The sequence below is a fragment of the Anolis sagrei genome, chromosome 2 (genome assembly GCF_037176765.1).
Source record: "Anolis sagrei isolate rAnoSag1 chromosome 2, rAnoSag1.mat, whole genome shotgun sequence".
NCBI lineage: Eukaryota > Metazoa > Chordata > Lepidosauria > Squamata > Dactyloidae > Anolis > Anolis sagrei.
In genome coordinates, this window is record NC_090022.1 from 278,016,038 (window position 1) to 278,042,424 (window position 26,387).

A 26,387-nucleotide genomic window follows, 5' to 3' on the forward strand; every position below is an offset into this window, starting at 1 on the left:
ATACTGATTGTATATCCTGGTTGTATTAAAAAGAAAAAAAGTTGATTATAGATCGAGGAGGTTGCATGCAATAATTATATCTAAATACTAAGTTGAGAACTGAAACCCTGAAAGGAAAGGCTATTATGAAAAGTGTTATTAAGACAATTTTGCACCAATCATTTCTAGATCTTGCATATTTCCATTGCAACCTCTAAAACAACTATTGCTTGACTGCATTCTACTTTCTTCCGTCAGGGAAACCACTTGCTTAATGGAGATTTTTTTTCCAGCTGCTCTTGTGAGAAGGGGAAATGTTGATTATGTATATTTTGCCATATGAATCCTAGCTGTAAGAAAATACTGTAATATCTGTAATCCATATTTTTATTTTTAGGTGCATTGATATACAGCAGAGTAATGAAGTAGAAAGAACACAGGCACTTCGATTAGTCAGGAAAGTATGTAAATAAACTCTTTTTACTAGTTTCCAAATTATATGTAGATTGCATTAGACATTGTAGTAGTTTATTTTGTTTTAACACACAAAGTGACTGGTAATAGTGTGAAGCCTGGTTGACACATTACAAGCAGGGTTATAAATATGGAAATTGAATGTAGAGATAAATGTAGCAGTTTCATTTTATAATTGAACAAGTTCAGAAATTGACCCATATGCTATTGGAATTGCTCTTTCTCTTACTATGAGTTTATCACTTTGGTAGATTAAATATAAGTCTATGTATGTACAGCTGGGGAAATAAAATTTAAGCATTTACATGTAGAAGAGAATTGAGCCAAAAGTGTCAAGGATGGAGGGAAGAAGAATTTTAATATAAATAACAAAATCAATAAGGTTGTTCATAGTCTTATTATATGCTGTTGCTGTTATGGTCTTTGTTTAGTACCATGGCACTATATGTGGCACTTATAGGTAAAAGAACAACAAAACAGGTCATTGTTCTCAGACTTGCAATCCAATTAAGACATGACACAAAAGAAAAAGAGAGATCACATGATTGGCAGCTGGGATGCAGGGAGGGTCTGTCATCTGGAGTAGGGTTTGAGCATGATGGAGCTGTTCAGTGTACAACATGGATTTTTATTACAGACAGGAATTTTTTATAACAGACTGGAAACCCGTCCTCCTTTCTTTCCAGATGATCACTGTGAATGCTTCAATATTTCCTACTTCCGTTACCAATTCTTTGATAGCTGTTGGAAATGATGGCCTTCAGGAGAGGGACAGGATGGTTCGAGCATGTATTGCTATTATCTGTGAATTGGGTAAGAATTTTGAAAAAATTATAGGTAAGCACTGAGTGCTGGCACACAACAAGCTGATTCTTTAGCAGTGTACAGAATAATATAATACTAAAATGTGATTGCATGGCATAGAACAATGGATATTCTGTGAAGTGGGAGAAAAATATACTAATACTAAACTAGTGAATGAATGCATGAACAGAAATAATAGATTATTCTGTTTTGAGTTCAGAAGTCATCTTGTGTAACGGTCCTATGAGTGACTTTCAATAAGTAGATAAATCGAAGCCATTGCTTTAAAAAATCTAAAATAAGAACAAAAATAATTCCAGAGCTAGAAGCTATTAATCAAGATTTTTTTTAAAATGACTTAAAATAATTTTATGAAAGGCGATTTAGTCTCTAAACAAGGAAGTTTTGTAGCATGGATATGATTCCTGACCTAGGTTGTTCATCATTCACAGCAGGCCACTTTAAATGTTGCTCAGCAATATGTGCCAAATCAATGTAGTTTATATGAAATAATCAGGGTAATTACACCCAAATATACATGGAAATTATGGAACCATATAGTGGCTAAAAATGTCGTAACGTAAGCTTGGCTGAATTCAGTTGTAGCCCTATATTCAGTTACATGGAAGTAGATCCTACTGAAAACTGCATGACTAACCTGAGATAATCATATGGCTGCATTTTTTTAAAAAAAATTCAACTATTTAGGCTAAAGAGTATTCATGTAAAAGTGTCCATTTGTTGGTTCAGTATGTTGAACCAAGTATATGAAAAGAATCTATTGGATATTTCTGTGTGTGTGTGTGTGTGTGTGTGTGTTTGTGTACACGTTATCTATATTGTGAAATGACTATATAACTGTAGAAAGATAGTGGAGTTATAAAACGTCTTTCGCAGTCTCTGGGAAATAAGCATACAATATGTTTCAATACTAAATGGAAGTTTTTAAACTAACATTTTAAACAACCTCTGAGGATGCTTGCCATAGATGCAGGCGAAACGTCAGGAGAGAATGGTTCTAGAACATGGCCGCATAGCCCGAAAAACCTACAACAACCCAGTGATTCCAGCCATGAAAGCCTTCGACAATTTTATGAAATGTACCACATAAATATAGTAGATCTTAGTCCTAGATATGTGGGTGGTGATATTACAACTTAACTGGATCATTCTCTTTCAGCAATTCAGAATCCAGAAGTAGTTGCGCTTCGTGGTGGATTAAGTACCATTTTGAAAAATGTGATTGATTGTCAGTTAAGCCGTATAAATGAGGCCCTCATAACTACAGTTTTACATCTTCTCAATCATCCAAAGACTCGACAGTATGTACGAGCAGATGTAGAATTAGAGGTAAGAACCTCATTTTCTCTATTCATATTATGTTTACATTAGCTTATTTCAAATCAAGAAGAGAGTTTTATGCATTTGCATCCTGTGAAATATCATGTATTTAATGTTATTTACCAGTACCTAATCAATACATCTATAGGTTAGAGCAGGTTAAAATTATGTATGTTTTAAGGTATTTAATAGTTGCCTGTGTGTAAAGCTGCCTTTAGTCCTCTTCAGAGTTGAGAAGGGCAGGGTATAAATATGGTAAATAAATAAATAAATAAAGCAGTTGACAACCTTAAAAAGAATAAAATTACCTAAAAAGTATGAATGTTAAAATAAAATTTAACTTACAGTTATTAAAACTACTCCATTGAAATCATATTAAAATGAATAAGTAAAAACTGTTAAAACAATTGAAACACCATACAGCACCCTTTGGCTCATTCATAATAAATTATTTATTTTTATTTATTTCAAATATTTGCATCCCACCCTTCTCAACCCCTGGAGGGGGACTCAGGGCAGCTTACAGTCAGCAGCGATTCAATGCCCAATATTCTGTTTTAAAACCCTGACTGAATAAAAAGGTCTTAGCCCGTTTCCAAAGGGACAGCAGGGAAGGGGCCATTCTGACTTCCCTGGGCAGGGAGTTCCAGAGTCCAGGCCCAGCCATCTCGTGAGTCCCCAGCAGCTGGACTTGTGATGCTGGTGGAACTGAGAGAAGGACCTCTCCTAAGGATCTCAAAGTCCAGACAGGGAGATAGGATCTACGAAATAAGTTGGAACCAGACCTGAGTCATATAGGTCATAACCAGCACTTTAAATTGTATCCTAAAACAAAGTGGCAACCAGTGCAATTGTTGCAATAAGGGAATTGTATACTTCCTGTAGCCAGCTGTAGTTAACAATGTGGCAACAGTTTCTACATACTTTTCAAAAGCATCTCTAGCATGTTACAATAATCCAAATGGGATGTAACTAAGACATGTACCACCATGACCAAATCTGACATCACAAGGAAATGTACAGTTGGTGCACATTTTTAAAATGTGCCGAGGAGCTCCAGCCACTACAAATAGACGGGCCTCCAGGTTCAACATTGAGTCCAGAAATATAGACAAACCGAGAACCTGTGCCTTCAGGGAAATTATTATCCCATCCAGCACAGGATGAACCCTATTCTTCAAACAGCCTTCTGACTGACTAGGATTAAGTTTCAGTTTGTTTGCCCTCATCTAGTCCATTGTTGACAACAGGTCCACTTTTAAATACACTAAAATCCTGCAGGCTATGGGATGGGATGCCAGGTCAGGGGGATGTAATCATGATAACACTGCTTCAAAATTTGGCAGGCAGAGCTGAGCAAGATTACCTCCATCCCTCCTCACCCCTGTCTCTCCCAGTCAGTTATCTATAATGCAGGCTAGAATAATTTTTATTCAGACTTTTTTTGTGCTTGATATTATGTATTTTAATTAAGTAAGTAAACCCTAGATTAGTTGTATTTTGTGTCAGCTTTCTTAACAGTTGAAGAGGGCAGACAGGCAGATATGCAGAAAGACAATAATATTTTCAAATGTTTTTCAGGTGGATAGGAATAAAAATGAATACTTTTAAAACTTTTTTTACTTTTTTATTGCAGCGGATTTTAGCTCCATACACAGACTTTCACTACAGGCATAATCCAGACACTGCAGAAGGACAGCTCAAGTAAGTACAGTCACAGTTAGTCAAGTTTCACTAAGATTTAAAATGTCATTCTGCTGTGGAAAAGAGAAGATATTTCACCATCTCATTTTTCAAACAGAGAAGACCGAGAAGCACGGCTTTCAGCTAGCAAAATGGGAATTGTGGCAGCATTTCGCTCATGGGCAGGTAAGACTTTTTTAAAAACTTTAGCACAAGTTATTAAATAGAATGATGATATTCTTTTGAGTGTGCATAAGGATACTGCCCTGTTTTTTAAATTCTTTTAATGTGATAAGCACAGCTTCAAACATTATGTAGTCAGAGCCCTTCAGCCTTATTTTCCTTTTTACTGCTGTGATTCTTTATCCTCCTATCAGCTCTTCCTGCATATGCAGAGAAAACTCTGGCAGCAATAGTTTGTGATAGAGATTATTACATGTAGGGGAAAATCTCTCTTGCTCTGTCTTCCAAAGTACAGTTCATAGCCTGACTGCCCCAACATGTTTGCCTCTTTAGGAGAAGATCAGCAGTTTATTGTTCAGCTGATTCTTTAATTTGTCTCCACAAAAAATTGAACAATTGATACATAGCTATGAATGAAGTTGAATTAAGACCTCCCATAAATCTAGATTTAACCTCAAGAACCTTTCCATTGCAATTACTTTGCAACTTGAGACATTCTATCTCATCTCTGTAAAGTATATCCCTCTTTTTACCCTCACTTGTCATGCTTGGATCCTGGGCACAACAGGAGTTGTCTTCTTTTGTTTACCCCTCAGCACCATTTGTTTGTTTCCCATTTATTGAAAACCTATCATGGCGTTTTCTTGGAAAGAGGCTGAAAACTGAAAGAGTGTGCCTAACCCAAGATCACTCAATGTATTTCCATAGCTGAGCAAGCATTCAAACACTGGCCTCCAGGATTCTTGTCCAGCACCCAAACCAATGCTCTCCCAACAGCACCCTTCAGTTTTCCCCCATCTTTAAACTTAAATGGGAATTACTGTAAACAGTACAGTGTCATTGGAAAAAATAGACTTTTTGTTTCTATCATGGTGGGGCCCAGGCTGTTTTTTAACAGAATGATTGATGGGACCTGAAGCACAAGTAGTTGAGTGCTACCACCTAAGACAGATTTGAAAAAAAAGGCTAGAGTAGAACCAGAAACCTCTTAACAGCTGTTAGCCATGATAGAAGTTCTGTATGCAGAGATGGAGTTCCTTTGGATACCAAATACTGGGAATTTGTGACAGTGTCACTGCTAGTCTAATTTGTACGAGTTTTTGAAAATATCCAACCATATGTTGCAGAAGTTTTCCATTAAATAATATATTTGTGGAGACTGATACATTGTCAATGGGATACTTGCAGAAGTAGATTTCTCAATATGCTGTTGTGTAACTTTGTATTTAATTTTGATTTTAGGTATCATTAGTTTATGCAAGCCTGGGAATTCTGGGATCCAATCTCTAATTGGGGTGTTTTGTATACCTAACATGGAAATACGGGTATGTGTTTTATTTCTATGGGTTGAATTCTTGGGCTTGATTATACTCAATTCTTCTGATACTATTGGAGAAAAATGTATGAATTTGGGGGAGGGGGGAAGGCATCTACATTACGTGTTTGTGAAAGGATGTCAGACTGTGCATAGACCTTACGAGATTCGGTTCTTGTGAGGCATTCAAAAAAGCCTGAGGTTGAGACACTAGAGCAGTTGGTGGTTCATCTAGCTTTTCCCATGATGGACCCAGGTTTTGGGAGTTGATTGTTTTGAATAAAATTTTGATATTTATATGCAGGACTAGCCAGAGACTGCTGATTCTTTTCTCCCTTGGACTGTGGTAGTTGGGATGGAGGGAGATTCTTTTATCTGCTACTGCCTAGACATAACAGAGATGTGCCTGCTTCTTCCTCTCCCTCTGAATCCTGAGTAGTGGTATTTGGCATGGAGAGAGGGCCTTTCATCTGCTTCCAGGATTTAAAAACTTTAGATATGCCCTGTAATGTAACCATGATGCTTGCCTACATGACATTTACTACTGTCACATGCCATAGAGTTTAGTTTCAAATCATGTGTCTCTTTCACATGCATCTGTTGAATACATAGGGCAATGAAGGGAATTGGAAAATCCAGTGTTCCCTTTCAATCTTAAGTATGTTAGTTGTGATGGAAACCTATAACTTGCTAGCCCTTGTGTATTGTCCACAGTGGCATCTTCAGCCAAGGATCTCTATTGGTAAAGAAGTGAGCTTAGTTACAATCCTTTGCACAATGGCACTAAACCTGTATATCTCTGGGTGATAGCAGAATTTCCTTAAAATCAGCTTTATTACATTCCCTAAACATTTTAATTGTTGTAAATGTTTTCTCCCTCTTATCCTTTTTTAAAAATGTGGATTTGAAGATTAAGAGGAAACATAAGCAATTATAGAGGTTTGTCCATTTTTTTAGAGTGTTTTAGTTTGTTTTAACATTTTGAAACCATATTCTCAATACAGATGTTTAGATTTCTGCTGATTTTGGTATTTTTACCCCTTTTGTCTTTAGAGAGGACTGCTTGAAGTTCTGTATGATATTTTTCGACTTCCTCTTCCTATTGTGACTGAAGAATTTATAGAAGCACTTCTCAGTGTAGGTTAGTATTCTTAGTACAATGCATTGGTGATACAGTATATCCAGACCTATATTCATATTTCTGGATCTGCAGATAAAATTTGACTTCAGCGTAAGTATCAGATGTAGAATTGCAAAAACTAGAAGCTTTTTCTTGATGTGATCTTGAAGGTTGGTTTAAAAAACTTTAAAGGTTTAGCATTCCATAGTGCCCATGGACAATGAATGTTTATAGCTTGCTATTTTTATAGCTTACTATGTTTATACTCAAATTCTTGTTAAATTCAGCAGTAAATTCATTCATTTATGTGTACTGATTATACTTGGCACAACTTTTTCACATGCTAAAATTATAAAATACTTGCAGATTTTTTCCTCAAGTGCATTAGTACACTTCTAAAAGAATTTAATTCCATCTTTTGTGAGCATTAATTCAAAACCCTTGAAACCAAAACACTCTTACTGAGAGTTTCTCAGACCGTTCTTCCTCTGACAAAAGTAAAATCAAACTAAGCTGAATGTAAGGCAAAATTAAAGAACATTGATGTCCCTTGCAATCTCTAACCACATAAAGTGGCAAGATATTGTACATGTTTGCAAATAACTAAATCTGGAAGTAGAAATCTATCCCTGAACTCCACAGAGGATCATATATAGATTGCATTCTAAAGTTTTAAATATAGAAGAAACCATTTTATTATTTGATTATTTGGAGATTCCAGCTATTTTAATTAAATAATAGTCGTTGAGGGAAGCATTTTATCATTTATATATGCAACAGTGACGTAAAAAAGCAGCTGCTGTTCTGTATAAATGAGAACATGGTATAGGACTAATGAGCATTCCCACCCATGAGCCCCCAAAATGGTTCCTTGTACACATGCAGTGTTGATTGCAGTCCTAGAACTCAAAAAAAATAAGATGGCATACAATAGTGAAACAAGATGAAATTAAGTGAGAGATCAGCTCTAAGATTTTGTTTTGCTTTGGCTAGACTGACTGAAGCCCCATTATCTTTTTGGAAAGATGTCTGTATCAAAAGATCCCCTGGTTCCTTTCATTTCATGTAACTCCGAATATAGTGTGTGCTTATTTTCCTTCTGGCATGACAGAAGTATAAGGACCTAATTTATAATTGAAAGTTAGGTTTTAAACTGGTTCATTGTTCAGAAATAGAATCATAGGATGAAACTGACATTATCAGACATAGAATTCCTCTAAAAGTGTGTGAGAAAAAAGCACATCACATATGGTGCATTTCCTCAATATATTCTGCCCCAAATAATTATTGAGGAGCCAGTTTTACAGTAATATTGTTTTGTAAATGTGGAAAGGTTCAGACATCTTTTTGATCAATTCCAATTAGTAAGTGTGTATATGCTTTGTGTAACACACTGCAACAGGAGAAGAAAGAGACAGGTAGATGCAAATGAATAGTAAAAAATGAAATCAGATGAATGGTGACAAGGGATAAAGATACTGACTGTTGCTGTTTTGCATTTAAACTTAGTATTTTCACTTCAATACTTTCTTGTTGCAGATCCAAGCCGGTTTCAAGATAGTTGGAGACTCTCTGATGGCTTTGTAGCTGCAGAAGCTAAAGTTATATTACCTCACCGAGCCAGATCCAGGTATTTCTTTATTTCCTATAGAATAGGCATGGGGAAACTTCAGCCCTCCAGGTGTTTTGGACTTCATCTCCCACAATTCCTAACAGCCGGTAAAAGGGCCGAAGTTTGTCCATACCTGCTATAGAAGAATGCCATCTTTGACTTACTTTAATAATGCAAAAGAGAGGTACAGCTTGAGCTGATTTTGCTGTGTTGTTTTTTTTCATTTTGATTTAGGCCTGACCTCATGGATAATTACTTGGCACTGGTTCTCTCTGCTTTCATTAGAAATGGATTGTTAGAAGTAAGTCTGGGTTTAACTTGAAATGTTGAACACTTTATCCTACATTATTGAAGTATGTGCTTGTGTGTCTACACACACACAGAGATGGTTATAATGTCATTTCACTTTTTAATTGCTCCAGGGTCTCGTAGAAGTGATCACAAGTAGTGATGATCCTGTGTCTGTCCGGGCAACCATCTTGCTGGGAGAACTTCTGCATATGGTAAGACTACGATTTTGTTACTTATTATTTGCCTCAAATGTGCTAGGGATGGACTTTATTCCCAAGCATGGGAAACAAGAGAGCTGTTTTGAAGGGAAAACATACAAAGGTGGTGTGTGAGAGTTATATTATTGGTCCATGTAGTAGCTCTCCCGAATGTCAGCCAGGATTTATTTGTTTGTTTGGATGGGATTCAAGACAACTAATGAAAGGATTCTTTCCAGAAACCGCTGCTTCTCCTTGGTGATTTCCTGTCCTAAATATTAACCAAGCCTATCCCTTTGTAGCTTTTGAGATCAGATAGGATCGGAGCATTATGGTGGCGATGATATGCATATATGATTACCCAAAATTCCCTATTCCCACATAGTTCTTTGTAAGGGATCAGTTGTGTGGTTTGAGGATGTTTTTCTGCTGCCCTGTTCTCTGTAGTCTTTCCTCCACTGTGGAAATTTAGTTCACAGTGGATTTATTCTTGACTTGAGAACTTGCTTGTGCTGTCTGAATGGTTCTTGAAGTATGCTTCAAAAGAATAAGTCAGGTATCATACTATAAGTGTCTCCTGTATTAATCATTGAGTCGCCGATAGGCTGAGAAAGGCGGTATATAAATACAGTAAATAAATCCCTGCAGGATATTATTTTTTTACTCTTAGAATTGACTAGCTGTAGAATAAGCCACACAAATTGCTTGTTGGCCCTTTTAATTTAGTTAGTTAATTGCTTTGGGAAATGAATAGTTAAAAATGTTGTCTAAGGGTTAATCAAATAAAAAAAAATCTTTCCAGTCACTTTGTTTGAAATTATTATCACTCAAAGTTTCTATGAGCTATTGTATGTGTGAAAAGTATATTTATTGTCTTCAGTGGTCTTAAATGTATACTGTTATGGGGTAGCGGGGACATGAACATTTTTCAAAGTCTGTGAAGCTTTATCTCTTTTCCAGGCAAACACCATTCTGCCTCATTGTCACAGCCACCACTTACATTGCTTACCAACTTTAATGAACATGGCAGCATCTTTTGACATTGGAAAGGAAAAGAGACTGTAAGTACAAATTTTAGTGAAAACTGTAAACATATATTTTTCTTCGTGGTCTCTGTGAGTGCACACATGTGGAGTGACTGCGCCTGCGCAGGCCCCAACAGAAACTTCCCAAGTTTAAAATTTCCAAGTTTTGGCGGTAACCCCGCCCAGTCCCCGGCAGGGCATAAAAGGCGCATACGCTCCGCAGTTCCTGTTTTTCCGCTGCAAGGCTTGCATCAGAACTTCCTCGCTATGTCAACGACTCGCTTCAAGCACTGCTTGCAGTGTTCTAGAAAGATTCCTGACTCTGATAAGCACTGTACAAAGATTTTTAAAGAATATCATATGTAAAAGGCTCTTTCTGTAAAATTGTATGAACTGGAGGAAGAGTAGAGAAAAAGAAAAGAGGGATGCAAGAGGGATTTCATCAGTAGAAATATGCAGTTTCTATAATAATAATCATCATCATCATCATCGTCTTCATCTTTTTTATATCCCACTTTTTTCTCCACAAAGAAGATTCAAAACAGCTATTGCTCATTAAATCTCCCACCCCTGATACATGTTGGACCTCTCAAAGTGTTCCTCAGTGCACTGGAGTAGGTTTTGGTCCTGGTTGAGCATGGGGCTGTGGGGAACACTAAACATGGCCCTCTTCTTGTTCTGTTGATGAATATGTTTGCTATTTCAAAAAATCTCCTGTTGGTGAAGAGAGAGCAGTTGCAGTCAACGGGATTTTGTTTTCTATAATATGATTTTAGGTTGAAAATCTCTGTTGCACAAATAGTTTTTCATTAGAACAGATTGTATTTGTTTAAAAACAAAACATGCTTCATCTTCTTGGTTTTTGTTTTGTTTTGAAGTTTCATCTATTTTCAAAATGTGGAAACAAATTTGTTTTGGAAGTGCTTTAGTATTTCTGTTTTGTCTCATTACATAAATTCAAAATGTTCATGAAGCAGGCATCTTGTGTTTTACAACATTCACAGATTTTATTGGCTACTGTTCATGCTCTGAGTGATTATACCAGTAACAATGACTCAGAGCTTTTGATTTCTTTATTTTCAGTAGCATTTGTACCTTCTTTAAATGAGTGAGATATTTTATGCTAATTTATTGAGTTGTATACTTAATGCTTCTCTTCAAATTAAGTACTAAATTTTTCACTCTATGCTTTTCTCTCTATCAGACACGTTATGAACAATGATAAAAGCTTTGTGGTGTAGCAGATTCCCCATTGCCTATCCTAGACATATTTTTTAAAATACCCTATGTCATGCTCCAGGTATCATTGTACTATCAAAAAAATATGGTGGAATGTAAATACTTCCACCCCATTCATCCCTACTCACTTGTTTCTGCCAGCTATTCATCCCTGGAACATTGGAAATACTTGGATTAGTGTTTAATACTCTTGAGTGTTAGACTGTAGCCTCCAAATATTTGTGAGCTCCATATTTCACCCTGCTGCTGGAATCCACTGTGATAGGGGCAAACAACCCTTCCACAACCCTCCTTCCCTTTTTCATTTTAAATATATCACTACATTACCAAATTTGAGTGAGTTATGTTTTTTGATCTGTGTCCTGATTAAAGTTGCCCAGTTCTGCCTCAAAGCCTAACCTTCTTTAGTATGACCCCAGGAAAAATATAAATGGCCATGTATTTCAGAACCTTACAAATGTAAACAATGCAACAGGAGTCTTATCACGTGATGCTTTTTGATCATATAAATATTTTCTTCTGGCAGACGAGCCAGTGCAGCACTGAATTCTTTAAAACGCTTCCATGAAATGAAGAAACGAGGACCTAAACCTTATAGCCTTCATCTAGATCACATTGTTCAGAAAGCCATGTCAACACATCAACGAAGAGATCAATATCGTGTGCAAAAAGATATCTTTATTCTAAAGGTAGGATTCTCAGATTTAAGACTTTCTGTGTGTTTTTTTAAAAAAATGTTTTATTATATGTATATTTGTATCACTAGGAAGCACTTTGTAGTAGTTTAGATGTGTGTGAGAGAGAGTCAAAACTGGAGAGTTCAGTGGTGGTTATTCAAACAGTGGAGCAATCCATAATCACATTATATAGCATAACTTATCCCTCTTCTGTAAGTATTTGAGGCAGGAGTCAAAAATTCTCTGTGAAATTATAAATTGCCTATTAATGTGAATGTAATGGTGTAGCAAATTTCCATTTTACTCTTCTCTTTTGTGATTAAAGGACACAGAGGAGGCATTGTTAACAAATCTAAGAGATAGCCAAGTTCTTCATCACAAAGAGAATCTTGAGTGGAACTGGAATCTTATAGGGACCATACTTAAGGTAAGCAGAGATGTCTTGATTAACGTTCAAGAAATACATCGAGACAGATTTGGTTTACCATACTTACAGTCCTCTCTATCTTCTGTTTTCTAGTGGCCAAACATCAGTCTAAAGGCTAACAAAGATGAACAATTGCACAGGTATGCAATTAACTTTATGGAGAAATACCCAGATTCTGAAAAGAACTTAATAGTTCTTGAACAAAACCTGTTCCTACATTGTGAAATCACAAATTCAGAAAATATTTCATTACATCTTGAATAGTCAGTTCATACATAATGGAATTGTAAAGATAACATTATTTGCTAGTAACAGCTCCATTTGAACATGTGCGTTTGCTATGGAAATGTGTCTATGCTGTAATACCATGTTGCAGAGTGTGTTGTGTTTTCTGCCCTGTTCTCTGATAGTTTTTAAATTTAATTCCTTGGAAGCATTATACTAATTGATTTTGAGATATTATGGGCAGTAAATTTGTTTTTTATAACAAGTGTAGACTGAGGCAAAATGATTGTCTCTGATTAAACAGTTGAAACAACAACAACAATAATAACAGCTTTATTCTTATATCCCACCACCATCTCCCCAAAGGGACTTGAGATATCTTACAGACGGCACAAGGTGCCTAAAACATAAAAGTGAACACAATATAAAATGCAACAAAATAAAACACATTCACATATAAAAACATCAATTCAGACTCAATTTTCAGTCTGTGGTGGTAAATTACTGCAACTATTCCCAAATGGTGAGCCATCAGACTTATAGTATTGAACATGGTTCAGATCAGCAAAGCAACAGACAAGACTTTAATGGTGAGGATGTTTTCAGTAAGTCTGAACTGACAGCTGAATTGTGAAGGTAAAATAACAGTTGAAATATTTTAGTAGTGGCTCATCCATAGCTTCTAGTATTCATTCTGATTTCAAACTAAAGGTGGACTAATGTCAAAAAAGATTTCTTTGAATATATTGGTTTCATCCAGAATATATAGATGGTGCAGTGGGTTAAACCCCTGTGCCGGCAGGACTGAAGACCGACAGGTTGCAGGTTCGAATCCGGGGAGAGGTGGATGAGCTCCCTCTGTCAGCTCCAGCTCCCCTTGCGGGGACATGAGAGAAGCCTCCCACAAGGATGATAAAAACATCAAATCATCCGGGCGTCCCCTGGGCAACATCCTTGCAGACGGCCAATTCTCTCACACCAGAAATGACTTGCAGTTTCTCAAGTCGCTCCTGACACGACAAAAAAAAAAATAATAATCCAGAAATTCAGTCTGTGCTAATGCCACATATCTAGATATTTCTCTGGTGAGATGGAACTGTATTTCAGTTCAATCTCAATGGGAATAACTTGTTGACAACAAGAGCATGTTTCTTTTACTTTGCAACAACTTGGTTTACCAAAAAATGTCATAGGATATTCTCCCCTCTCAATATTTTATGTTATCAGAATGGAAAAGTAACCTGGTAGCGAAGACTTAGTACATTTGCTAGGAATTTAAAAAAAAATGACTGGTTTTTTTTTTTTGTTAAAAGAGAAAATGGGTATGTGGCAAGTGACTAAAATTTGAGGAAATTATTTACAACTTTCCTGATAATATTATGATAGTATCCCTTCACTGGTTTTGTATGGATTTGGCAACAGAATGTGACTACGAAGGACTAAAATTCCCCTTCCAAAGTGAATGTGGATTAATGTTAGTGTGGTATAACACTTGAAATGAGTAAAATGTGTTGACTGTCTTGCAAAGAAAACATGCTAAACTTTTGTGTGAAACTTTTTGTTTTAAACTTTATTCTTCTGCTTGATACTAGATTTGTACGACGGCTGATATATTTCTATAAGCCCAGCAGCAAATTGTATGCCAACCTGGATCTGGATTATGCAAAATCCAAACAACTCACAGTTGTGGGCTGCCAGTTTGCTGAGTTCCTTCTTGAGTCCGAAGAGGTAAGATTAGTTTAGTTCAGCCATAACTAACAAAGAGCGCCTCCTTATAATTGAACATCGTGGGAGGAGGGAATTTTAAAATGTTCTCATTCTTTTGTTACACCATGTTTACTACATCTTAAGTAAAGTACAATGGGGGGAATTAATTTTAAAGATTCAGACCAAGATATTCTAATTTGCTTGACCAAATCTTAGTATAGGAATAAATTTTATAATCCATATTGTTTATTCAAAGGCTATGATAGACAAAGTCTAGGAAATACATTGGTTGGAGGCTAAAGAAATCATTTTCCAACTTGGTGCCCCTCAGTGCTCCTAGTACTCTCAAGTACCATCACAAATTGACACATTGTCTGGGCTGTTATCTAATGCATTTGAAGGGGGCCAGGTTCAGGAGTACTGCTGCCAAATATTAAAACACATTAATAAAATGTAAAAGGATGTGATTTGTTTGAGTTCTTCAGATAGTTTGAAACCTTTCCTTAACCTTGCACCCAAAGAAGTAACTAAAAATCACATTAAAGTGGTGTCCTGTTACTCCAGCTTTTCCAATGGAACTAGCTTTAATCTAGCCAGTGAATCAATAGCTGACATCACATTCTAAGATCAGTCGGCCTCTTTCAGTTTTATGAGTAAAGAGATCTCATTGCTGCTCCCAGTTTGGAAAAGGTTAGAACATGTTTGTGCAGTAAATTGGCTAAGAAGGCCAAGAGAGTTGTGTGAACTGAATTATAGTTGTTTATTTATTATTTATTTATTTACTGCATTTATATACAGTTTTTCTCACCCCCAGGGTGGAAGCAAAGCAGTTTCCTACATAATAAAGGCAAAATTCAATGCTGTACATACATGTTAAAGCCAAAGCATAATATCTAGACAATAATGTATAACTTTAATTTAAAAACATTAACCATATTAAAACATAAAGCATAAATATAATTTTGACATTAAAACATAGAATCAAAACATCTTAGCATAAACATTAAAATCACATAATCCAAAATCATAATCTGAAGCCATTCCGATTGTCAATTGCACATATTCCCTATTAGATTCTTGCACTGCTCACTGACCAAAGGCTTGGTCCCACAGCTTGTCTTTGCTCTCTTTCTGAAGGCCAAGAGGGAGGGTGCTGATCTAATTTCACTGGGGAAGGAGTTCCACAGTGGAGGGGCCACTATTGAGAAGGCCCTGTCTCTCGTCTCCACCAGCTGCACCTGTGAAGGAGGTGGGATCGAGAGCAGGGCCTCTCTGGAAGATCTTAACCTCCATCATAGTTTATAGAGGGAGATCCGTTTGGACAGGTAAGCTGGGCCAGAACCATTTAGGGCTCCGCCCTGAGTCCCTTTGGGGAGATAGAGCGGAATATAAATAAAGATGATGGTGATTATTATTATTATTATTTGAAACACAACAAGATGAGTCCACAGCAGAGAAGATCACTCTACTGGCTGTTGAATTGGATCACATATCGGACCCTTCCCAAGTGTCTAGAATTGTGTGTTGTATCGGCAAATGATGCGTGCATATCCCAGTAAGGTGGCATTCTGCAGCTGGCAGATGGTAATCTTGTCAGTGCCGATTGTGTTTAAGTGCAGGCCAAGGTCTTTAGGCACTGCACCCAGTGTGCCGATCACCACTGGGACCACCTTTACTGGCTTGTGCAAGAGTCGTCGTCATCGTTATTATTATTATTATTATTGGCTAAAGTTTGGTAGCAAACTGACAGCCAGTGGAGCTGACATAACAGTTCAAAATAACTAGATGATTTCAGTCAAATGTTTAGGTTTACTATTTGAACACACAGAGCAAAGAAAATGTTGGTTATAACTCTTAACATTTGCTTTAGCCTACCAGTTCATCTCTTGCATGCTGCAAAATATCCTTTTTAAGAGACAATACTGAATTGACTGTTAAGCATTGTGCTATTTCTGGCTGCAGACTGCTGAGCCAAGAAGCCAGGCTACTTCTGTACACAGTCTTGCCTGCAAAATTGATTCGTTGGCCTGGTTTTATTCAAGATTTGGGGTGGGGGTTATCCACAGGTCAATCAACATGCACTTTTGCCCCTCAGGAAGGAAGACAGGAAGGAAAGAAGGAAGGAAGGCAGGTGCAACAAAAGGTAGATATAGACTTATCTAAACTTTCTACATGCTAAACCTTTGCATCTTTCTCTTGTCACGCAAAGGGCAGTGAGTCAGAATTGCTCATTCTAGCTCCTTTGTTGGACAAAACTCAGAAGCTGATGGGAGAGGAAGGTACCAGAGGATGTAAGTGCACTTTTGTAGGAACCTGCTCTTGAACTGCTTCACTTGTCAACTGCCACTGTTGCCTCTGAGAAAACACCGCCTGCCTGGAGTTTGTTTACTGTTGTGGCTGCCATAATCCTTACAGGAATAACTTTCAGCTTATGTCAAGATCATCTGAGGGCGGTATTGCATCTGACCTTCCACTCACATTTCTCATGAAGGAATTCTAAAACAATCTTTAGAGCTTACTTTTTAAAAAAGACTCTCACTGTTTTTCAAGTCTCTGTACATTTCAGAGTCTTCTCAATAAAAGTTTTTTTCCTGTGTTCATCGTATTTTGTATTGTTCTTGTCAATATTTGTCTTTATGGTAAGAATGATGTAAATAGTTTTCAGTGAACCTCCCCCTCAAAAGGAACTGACACTTTTGTTCTTTCATTTTAAGCAGGATGGTCATAGCTATCTTGAAGACTTAGTGAAAGATATTGTACAATGGCTTAATTCTTCATCTGGAATGAAACCAGAACGCAGTCTCCAGAACAATGGGCTACTTAACACCCTTAGTCAGCACTACTTTTTGTTTTTTGGTACGCTTTCCTGTCATCCCCATGGAGTGAAAATGCTTGAAAAGTGTAACGTGTTTCAGTGGTAAGCATTCGCTTTAGATACAAAATATTTTGACATAACTTGTGGTTTGGAAAATTAATCATTCTCTCACTGTACTTTAAATTATTGCTAGTTTGTTAGTTGATGCTTTTAGTAGTAACAATTCTGAGCCCAAAGCACAACATTAAATTACAGCACTCCCAAACTGTACTTAAATCATTTTCTATACATAACTTAAAAATGTGCTAGATTCCAAACATTTTGTTTTGTGAAGGTGACAACCCATTTAAAAATATATGTATTCATAATATTTCCAAAGTGAGTGCTGCACATTTATAATGTTTATTTAATTGAGAGAATAGACATAGTGCAAAGATTTTACCAGGGAAAGAAAGTCACCTTCATGTTCAAATGTGTTACTAACTTTGTCCTCTTTAGCTTCATAATAATTGTTGGACCTGAAATTATGTAACATTTTAATATAATATAGAAAGCCAATGTGGTGTAATTCCCCCTCAGCCTCAGAGAGTTCAAACACAAACCCCTTTGGAAAAATAATGCCAGGAAACCCCCATAATAGAGAGCCATCATAAGTAAGAAGCAATTTGAAGGCATATGGCTACAGCAAGGCAAAAATCGAGTGTCTCTGATTGAACTTACAATCTAAAAATTAATACTAAGAAGTGTCAGATGGAGAGAAGATGGTGAGATATTTAAAAGTCAGTTGGGTATCTCATATGCATCTGTATCATGGAAACTTTTTGGGATTTAGGAGCTGAACGCCCCCACCCTCCCCACCCCATTAACTCAATCCCAACATATATATTTTGTCATCAAATGCCAACTTTATGCGTTCTTTAGACTGTAAAAAGCAAATTTTCTTTCTGGTATTTAGTTTCCGGAGAAGGTTTTTCCCCCAATAGTAAGTGACCTGGGATTTACTTCCAGTCCAGTTTCTATTGGGGCGGAGGGGGGGGGGGGGGTCTTAAAAAATTCCCAGGGATCTCCCATGACATTGCAAAGATGCCTCTTAACACCTAGTAGGCATTTGGGAATATGTGAGGGAAAAACATTTTTTATTAAAAATTGGGGGCACCCTGTGAGCAACAAACATTCCTAATCAACATAATTGGGACATTACTTTCCATCTCATTTATAGATAATTTACATTTGTTTTACCCATACTTAACTGTTTTTCAGTCTCCTTAATCTTTGCTCCTTGAAGAATCAAGACCACTTGCTCAAACTGACAGTTTCTAGTTTGGACTACAGCAGGGATGGATTAGCAAGAGTCATCCTTTCTAAAATTCTAACTGCTTCAACAGATGTAAGTGATGGCCAGCTTTCTATATATTTAGGTGGCATTGTTAATTTTTTTTGTAGATAGCATCATGGTAGACTGTTGGACTTCAATCATAAAAATTGACAATCAGATCATTGATGACTTTGAAGCAGTTACATTCTGTCAACTTGTTTTATTTCTGGGGGTTATTAAGATGTTGAATGTACATATATGAATCTTGGGGAAAGAGAGAGTGGGGAAAGAGAGAGATAAACATTAAGTCCCCTAGTTTTACAGAAAGCAGGTTCAGTTTGTAGTTATATTCACACAGTTCTTGGTATAGAGAATTGGTGCTTTGGGAATTTCAGATTTCTGTTGCGATAAAAAAACACAATATATATGAGCTGTCTACTTCTAAATTTCTCATCCATTCTGACAGGATTTGGGATTTATAGGCCTAATCTCAAAGGTTTTTGCCACTTTATGTGGCAACAACACCAGAGCTTCCTTAATTATGCTCATGGAAATATAGCCGCATTTTGAAGCATGTTATCTAATTGCAAGTTTGGAAAATATGCTTTTCTTTGCCATATTTCATCAACTGCTTTTCTACTAACCAGTTTTTTTTCTCCTTTATAGAACTGTAGGTTGTATGCTACCAAACACCTCCGAGTTCTTCTGAGGGCCAATGTAGAGTTCTTCAGTAACTGGGGAATTGAATTATTGGTCACTCAGCTTCATGACAAAAATAAGGCAATTTCTTCAGAAGCACTTGATATCCTCGATGAAGCATGTGAAGACAAGGTAGGAATCCTTTGCACACTTTTCTAGAATTCTTCTGTGGTTTTGTGCACATATATATTAAGAGATAGATACATCAGATTTTTCTACACTAAATTTACTTTGCTTGGTAACATAAAAATTGATATTGCTTATATAGCAGTAAATAATAATCTGTAGGAGCATGCCCCAGATGTAATTGCAGATAGAGTGAAAGTCATGAAGAATCTTTGTTAAATCTGAATTACTCATATATCTTAAATTTCTCAGGTCTGCCTCTCACAATTAGAGCATCTAAGATATATAATTTCTAAGACATAAAAGTATTTCAGACATGCAGTTTAATGTCCATAGTTTATATATATTCAAATTGCTTCATATAAGGAAATAAGCCAACGTGTAATTCCTTAGTGATTGGTGAGAGAGTTCAGTATATCCGTAACTTAACTTTTGATATATTGTTAAAATATCACTTCTGTATTCTCTGTTAGGCAAACCTTCATGCTCTCATTCAGATGAAACCAGCACTATCACACCTTGGAGACAAGGGCTTGCTTCTCCTTTTAAGGTAGTAAATCTTTAATATAACAAGTCAATTAATATGCATTTTCATAATCAATCAAAACATTTATAAATTGTGTGTTATGGTATATTTTTTCAGATTTCTTTCCATTCCAAAAGGGTTTTCCTATCTAAATGAGCGAGGCTACGTGACAAAACAAATGGAGAAGTGGCAGAAGGTACTTTTTAAAAAATGCAGTCTGTGAGACGTATAGTTTGAAATGTGTCACTTCTTGTTTTGCTGAGGTTTTCTTTTGCTGAAGCCACTCCTCAAGCACCAAAAAATAAGTGCAATCGAGATCAAGTTGAGCATTTTCAGGTCCCAGGGATAACAACAGGAGAAAATCCTGGTAAAAATTCTCTAAATTTGGCACAATGGCCTGTAACAACTCAAGTTTTGTTTCTGGTTATTTTGGAGGGAGAAAATAACCCATTGTACTCCCATCCACACCCTCCTTCTTGCTACATTTCCCTGCTCCATTCAGCTGGTTAAAATATGTAATTCTTCTCAGGTCCTTTTTCTATTGCCACCATTTTGTTTCTCCTTTGCTTGACCCCTTTCTTTTTCCCCATCATATGGATATTCAACCTCTTCATGTCATGATCTCCCAAGTTAAGCCCTTCCTTTTTCATTCACCCTCACGATTTTCAGATCATCTTCACTCTCCTGCCCTGAGCCATTGTGACTGGTGGTCTTCTTAATGGGTACTCCTTCATTCAAAACCAGTAGAAAAGTTTTTCAGATGAACATCTTGTCTGTGGAGTCACAATCTCCACACAAGTCTAGCAGCAAATAATGGTTGAAAATAGCTAATTTTGCAGCTCACTTGGTACTCTTGTGTAGCATGCAAAACTTTGATAAAATTAGTTATTCTTATATGAAGAAACAGCAAGTTGAGATTTGCATCCCTAGCATAACATCTATTGCTATCTATTGTTGTAAATGTTGCAGGGTATCAGTTTACTTGCCTGTTATACTTTAATCAATTGTTTGTATAGTTTTGAAAGTATAGCCCATGGCAAGAGGCATTTTAACTATTTGCATTGTTATGAAAAGCACTTTAAAATGAACAGCAATTTCATTGTGGAAATGTTCCCACTTGGTTTATCATAGATATTATTATATTTTCTAGCATAGTGTAACCTATATTTGTAAGTATTTTCTAGAAAAAAAATACTTTTCCAATATGATCTGTATTCTATTATCATCTTAGGAGTACAACTTAAAATATGTTGACTTGATAGAAGAGCAACTTAATGAAGCACTGACCACTTACCGGAAACCTGTTGATGGCGATAATTATGTTCGGCGTAGCAACCAAAGGTGAGCAAAGTAAAAGAGAATCTTGATTGTTTTGACAAAGCAGTAGCAACATAGAATGGAATGACTTTGTTTCGATGCAAATGGACCATTCTTTTTTTCTAGATTGCAGCGGCCACATGTTTATCTGCCAGTTCACCTTTATGGCCAACTGGTACACCACAAAACAGGCTGCCATTTGTTGGAAGCTCAGGTGAGGAAACTTAAATGTAGCTGATTCAAAATAAGGTAACATATCCATTGCAACCTTCTTTCAACTGTTTTAGCGTATATTTGGATATTTCTGGTTCAGAGTTGCATAACATGTGTTATTTTATGAAGTAGTTTGTTTGCTTTTGCTAGTTAGGCCAAGTATCTCCTAATGTATACCTATGCAGCCCATTTTTGTGGCCTAAATGTAGAATTGTGCATTTGTCTTTGTTGGATTTCATTTTACTCATTTCAGCCCAGTATTCTAATTTATTAAGATCCTTTTGAATTCTGTTCCTATTTACCTCTCCCAGTTTTTGTATCATTTGCAAATTGCATAAGGATTCCTTCTACCCCATCATCTAAGATAATAATATTGAGGTGCTGCACTTGAGACTTCCTTTCAACTTGTAGCACAGCCATCCATAAGTACTGTTTGGTCATGGTTTTCCAACTATAATGATCCCTTTGATGGTATATACATCCATGTGCTACATTAGTGACTTGCTCGGGAAAAAAAGATAAAATATTAGTTTAACAAACACATACTGACTCCTACTGATCACTACATTGTTGTCAAGGTGGGAATCAAACAATTGGTTGGTTTCCATTTTCCATGCTTCTGCCACTGTAACATATGAGCTAAACTCACGAGATTGTGGGGCTGCCATACTTCATGGGGCAATGAGCGAGTCTGGATACGTCTTCATATAAGAAATGGCTTTATCAGTAATTATGTTGTTATTTGTGCTAGTACTCAATCAAATTATTAGTATCATTAAATATATTGCTTCAATTTAGTTAATGTTACTAAGGCCATAACCTTTTTGTATTTTGCTTTGAACACTTAGCAAGAGCTGGAAAGGGAATTCAAAAATAAATAAACAAACAAAAATTAGGCCTGACATAGTGAAATTGCTTTGTGATTGTTCTCTTTATTCTTTAGAGCATTGTTCCTGACCTGAGTTACACTGTTCGTTCTCCAATGCTGGATAAATGGGAAGGGATTAAGCAACTGAAAGCAGCTCTCTGGGCATTGGTTAGTTTTAAAAAAATTCTACCTTGCATTGTTATTCTTTTCTGTATCTGTATCAGACTATGCATCAGTAGTTCTGTTGGATAGATTTCTATCCCAGGGGGTACTTTGACTTCTGAAAATATCATGCCTGCAGTCCGCAACAAACAAAACCAGAATTGGGCAGAAATCTAGTTCTTGTCTTGAAAAGAATTACGCATCTATGTTAAACAATAGGAAAGGAGATTCCACCTGAACATTAGGAAGAACTTCCTAACTGTGACAGCTGTTCAGCAGTGGAACTCTTTGCCCCAGAGTGTGGTGAAGGTTCCTTCTTTGGAGGCTTTTAAACAGAGGCTGGATGGCCATCAATCAGGAGTGTTTTGAATGCAATTTGCCTGCTTCTTGGTAGGGGTTGGACTGGATGAGGTCTCTTCCAACTCTATGATTCTATGCTATGAATTGCAGAGGGTGCACTCTAGTTAAGGAGGTGATGTATAGATTCTGGAGTTTTTTAGGAAAATAGCTCCTGTATTTTCCTAGAACATTTATGGTCCAGGAAAAAGAGGGTGAAGGTTGAAAAAATAACCTTGGAGGGGTGCACTTTACTCCCCCCATAATCTATATTCATATGAAATATTCCTTCCCTTCCTGTTGTCTCGCCCCTGTTTGTAACTAGGAGTCGTATGTAAGTCAGAGGTTTGTAACTAGAGACTGGCTTTATGTAAAATTTAAAATGTGAAAGGAATCAGTAAAAACATTTCAGTAAAAATAATATTATTCATCATTTAAAATTATAAGCCTGTCTGAATGAGAACATTTTTGCCTACCAACAGTAGGAAAAATTATAAATGTGTGGTCTCATTTGTTAGAGGGTTCCAAATTTGGGAGCAGAAATTATAAGATTTTCTCATTCAAATGTACCCTTAGTGTTGATGGGTCAGGGAAGAGTCCTTTCCAAGCATATTAAGGTCTTGGGTTGTTTACTAATTTTGTTTATTAAGAGTATGGTATCCAGGATTTATTGCCCACCCCTCCCCTCTCTTGAGTTGTATAGATTTCCTTACATTAGCAAGGGTGCTGAACAATGGTCCCAAGCTCTCTGCAGCTCTGAGGCCACCGCTATGGCTATGTATGACAGACAAAGTCAGGTTCAACCTGCGTTTGATCTCACTGAAGAGTAAAGACTCTGCTTCTGCTGCTGACATGATTTGGGAACAGAGTTATATGAACACTAAAGTAGAATCCCAGAATTGCTTTGGACCAGCCCCTGATTTTGTCACCCATGTAAATGTGCCTCAGGAATGAATAAAAGTTTGTGTATATAGACATATTTTCTGACTCCTTGTAGGTTGCAGCCAAAGGTTCCCTTTCCATAGGCAAAACCACTTTTCTAACACAGTAAGGAATATTTTGATGCCAACCTTTTAAACCTAATTTGATAGATGATAATTAGTGTGTTGATAAAAATGTAATTCTGTAATTCAAATTAAAATATGGTAATGAAATGTAAAATTAATGAAATCATAAAATTGAAAGGGATCACAGACGTTATCTAGTCCAATACCCTCCTATAGAGCATTCTGACAGCTGCTCATCCAACCTCTGTTTAGGACTTTGAAGAAGGAGAGTGCACCACTCTATTAGATAATTTATTCCACTGTCGAGCAGCTATTTACAGTGAAGATGTTCTTATTGATGTTTTGATAGATTCTCTTTGCCTTTAATGTGGATCAGTTGATTCATCTACTAATCTCTGGAGCAGCAGAAAACAAATTTGCTGTGTCTTCTACTCAACATCCTTTCAAATACATAAAAAGATGGCTATCAGATCACTTCTTAATCTTACCTCCTAAAGCTAAACACCATTTCTTAAGCATTCCTGATTGGGCTTGGTTGCCTGATTTTTTAACATCATCTTTGCTCTCTTCTGGATATATTCTAGTTTGTTAGTACCTTTCTTGAGTTGTGGTGCCCAGCATGCTGTATTCATGGGAAAGTAGGACAAATGGGCATATTGTCCCAAAGAACTATTGTTTTAAGGCAATATACCCATATCAGACTCCACAATAGGTATGATTATGTAACTTTTATGCAAACTGTGGGAAAATCAGAATGATTAGTAATTTCCATATTGTACTGTTTCTCCAGTTTATTGCTTCAGGTATGATCACAACTAATATTTACATTTCAGGGAAATATTGGTTCTTCAAATTGGGGTCTGAATTTGCTTCAAGAGGAAAATGTGATTCCAGATATAATGGCGCTTGCCCAGCAGTGTGAGGTTCTGTCTGTTAGAGGGTAGGTATAACATGATAATTGAAACTTTTCTTGTCAAGTATGTATTGGAGTGCTGGGGAAGGGGGACTGTTCCTCCCCTTTCTTTCACTTCGTATCACAAAGCCTGATTTGCTCCTCAGTTTGTGCTTCTATGCTTCACAAATGATGTATGATTTTTGGAGAGAGAAAAGTGACTCATAAAATGCCTAGAAATAACAGGGTTTTTTAAATTTCTGCCTTAAAAAACTGTTGCATTCTGGCTTTCTCTATTAATGAGCTTGGCACATTCACTACCTTTTGGGTATAGCATATACTAACAGTTGTACCTCCATTCTTTGAGACACAGTAAAATAGACAATAAATTGCTGAACCAAAAATACAAAAAGAAACTACAGTTACAGGTAAGCAACTTATAAATCTCTTGTCTAGGTTGCAGCTCCAACCCTTGGAATCCCATCACTTGTCTTGCTCTTTTAGCTTTAAAATTGCTCCCTGGATCTGATATTTGGGGCTCAGGGTTACTACTGGACAAGTGAATGTTTTGCTTGTTAGGTTCAGTGTGAACAGTCTTCTTAATTATCACATCAATATATCTAGAAAGAAAAGTAGAAAATAAAAACAATAAAGTTTCATTGTACAGCAAACATCCAGGATGTTTTTTGTCAGTTACACAGTGATTCCTCACATAGTGCATCACAACATCTCAGTTTTAAACAATACGTTCCCCTGAATTCTGCTCTTTCAATTCAAAACAAAGAAAACATTACACTGAGCACTGAACTCTAATATGATCTAGGTCCTCAGAGTTACAAGCTTTATGAAACTGTGATCCTGAATTCCAGTCAAAAAGGTTGGGATGTTTAGTCCATAGAAGTATGCCTAACTGCATGTTGGATTGATGCCATTATAGCCAACACTTCCAGGCTGATTTGATCAAAATTCTTTGTGGCAAAAAAGCAGGAAAATATATTCTGTCTCTTAGTCATGGCTTGTTGCCTCTTGACCCTAAAATAAGAATTTGTTATATTCTTGTTTTGTAAATATAGGACATGTGTCTACGTGCTCGGCTTAATAGCCAAAACGAAACAAGGTTGTGACATTCTGAAACATCATAATTGGGATGCGGTGAGACACAGTCGAAGACAGCCATGGCCAGTAGTCCCTGATGACATGGAACAACTCTGCAATGAGCTCTCCTCCATCCCCAGCACACTTAGCTTAAACTCTGAATCAACTGGGTCAAGGCACAACAGTGAAAGTGAATCTGCACCATCAAGTAAGCATGTGTAGTTGTGTCAATATAGTTAATAATGTTATTTATTTCCCCCCAAAATATACATAGGCATGAGCTTTGTGAAGGAGGCAGTTACTGTGTTTACTTTTCACATTAAGCTATGAATTCCAACTCTGAAAGTAAATGTGAGTAAGCTGCACACTTGTGCAATTTATCAAATTTAGTTGCACTGTGTTCCTCTTGTTCGTTCTGGTGTTGGCCTGAAAGCAACCAATATTTGCAATCCAAGAACAATTCCTAGTTTAAAACTGGCCTATGAATTCCGATTGATTTGGGTATAGAATCCATAATTCTATATTCAGGCATCAAATACGCTACCAGTTTCTCTTTCTTTTTAACTATTTGTAAAAGCAGGAGTGATATAGTCCAAAAAGGAAATCAGCATTTAATTCAAACTAATAAAAATAAGTCCCATCCAATCAGAAATCTGAATTTGCTGAATTTTCTTTACCATATTACATTTTGATTACAGTAGCAGCCCATACCAATTT

General features: G+C 36.6%; 1 protein-coding gene across 5 annotated transcripts in view; it reads left to right on the forward strand.

Annotated features, from left to right (window-relative positions):
- The window catches only part of RICTOR (RPTOR independent companion of MTOR complex 2), a 71,033-nt gene that overhangs the window by 25,638 nt on the left and 19,008 nt on the right, over positions 1–26,387 (forward strand). For 2 of the 5 annotated variants that reach the window (XM_067464627.1, XM_067464630.1), the window contains exons 6-31: positions 377–440; positions 1,140–1,266; positions 2,438–2,607; positions 4,235–4,302; positions 4,400–4,467; positions 5,707–5,789; positions 6,833–6,920; positions 8,439–8,529; positions 8,746–8,812; positions 8,934–9,014; positions 9,960–10,060; positions 11,790–11,952; positions 12,266–12,367; positions 12,461–12,507; positions 14,185–14,320; positions 16,395–16,442; positions 17,014–17,216; positions 18,375–18,501; positions 19,096–19,260; positions 19,728–19,804; positions 19,898–19,976; positions 21,012–21,121; positions 21,224–21,311; positions 22,254–22,346; positions 24,517–24,623; positions 25,649–25,878. In XM_067464627.1, the coding sequence (XP_067320728.1) occupies positions 377–440; positions 1,140–1,266; positions 2,438–2,607; positions 4,235–4,302; positions 4,400–4,467; positions 5,707–5,789; positions 6,833–6,920; positions 8,439–8,529; positions 8,746–8,812; positions 8,934–9,014; positions 9,960–10,060; positions 11,790–11,952; positions 12,266–12,367; positions 12,461–12,507; positions 14,185–14,320; positions 16,395–16,442; positions 17,014–17,216; positions 18,375–18,501; positions 19,096–19,260; positions 19,728–19,804; positions 19,898–19,976; positions 21,012–21,121; positions 21,224–21,311; positions 22,254–22,346; positions 24,517–24,623; positions 25,649–25,878 (2,783 nt within the window). The remainder of the gene's footprint in view (positions 1–376; positions 441–1,139; positions 1,267–2,437; positions 2,608–4,234; positions 4,303–4,399; positions 4,468–5,706; positions 5,790–6,832; positions 6,921–8,438; positions 8,530–8,745; positions 8,813–8,933; positions 9,015–9,959; positions 10,061–11,789; positions 11,953–12,265; positions 12,368–12,460; positions 12,508–14,184; positions 14,321–16,394; positions 16,443–17,013; positions 17,217–18,374; positions 18,502–19,095; positions 19,261–19,727; positions 19,805–19,897; positions 19,977–21,011; positions 21,122–21,223; positions 21,312–22,253; positions 22,347–24,516; positions 24,624–25,648; positions 25,879–26,387) is intronic. The other 3 variants (XM_067464628.1, XM_067464629.1, XM_060761416.2) reach the window with 3 other exon arrangements.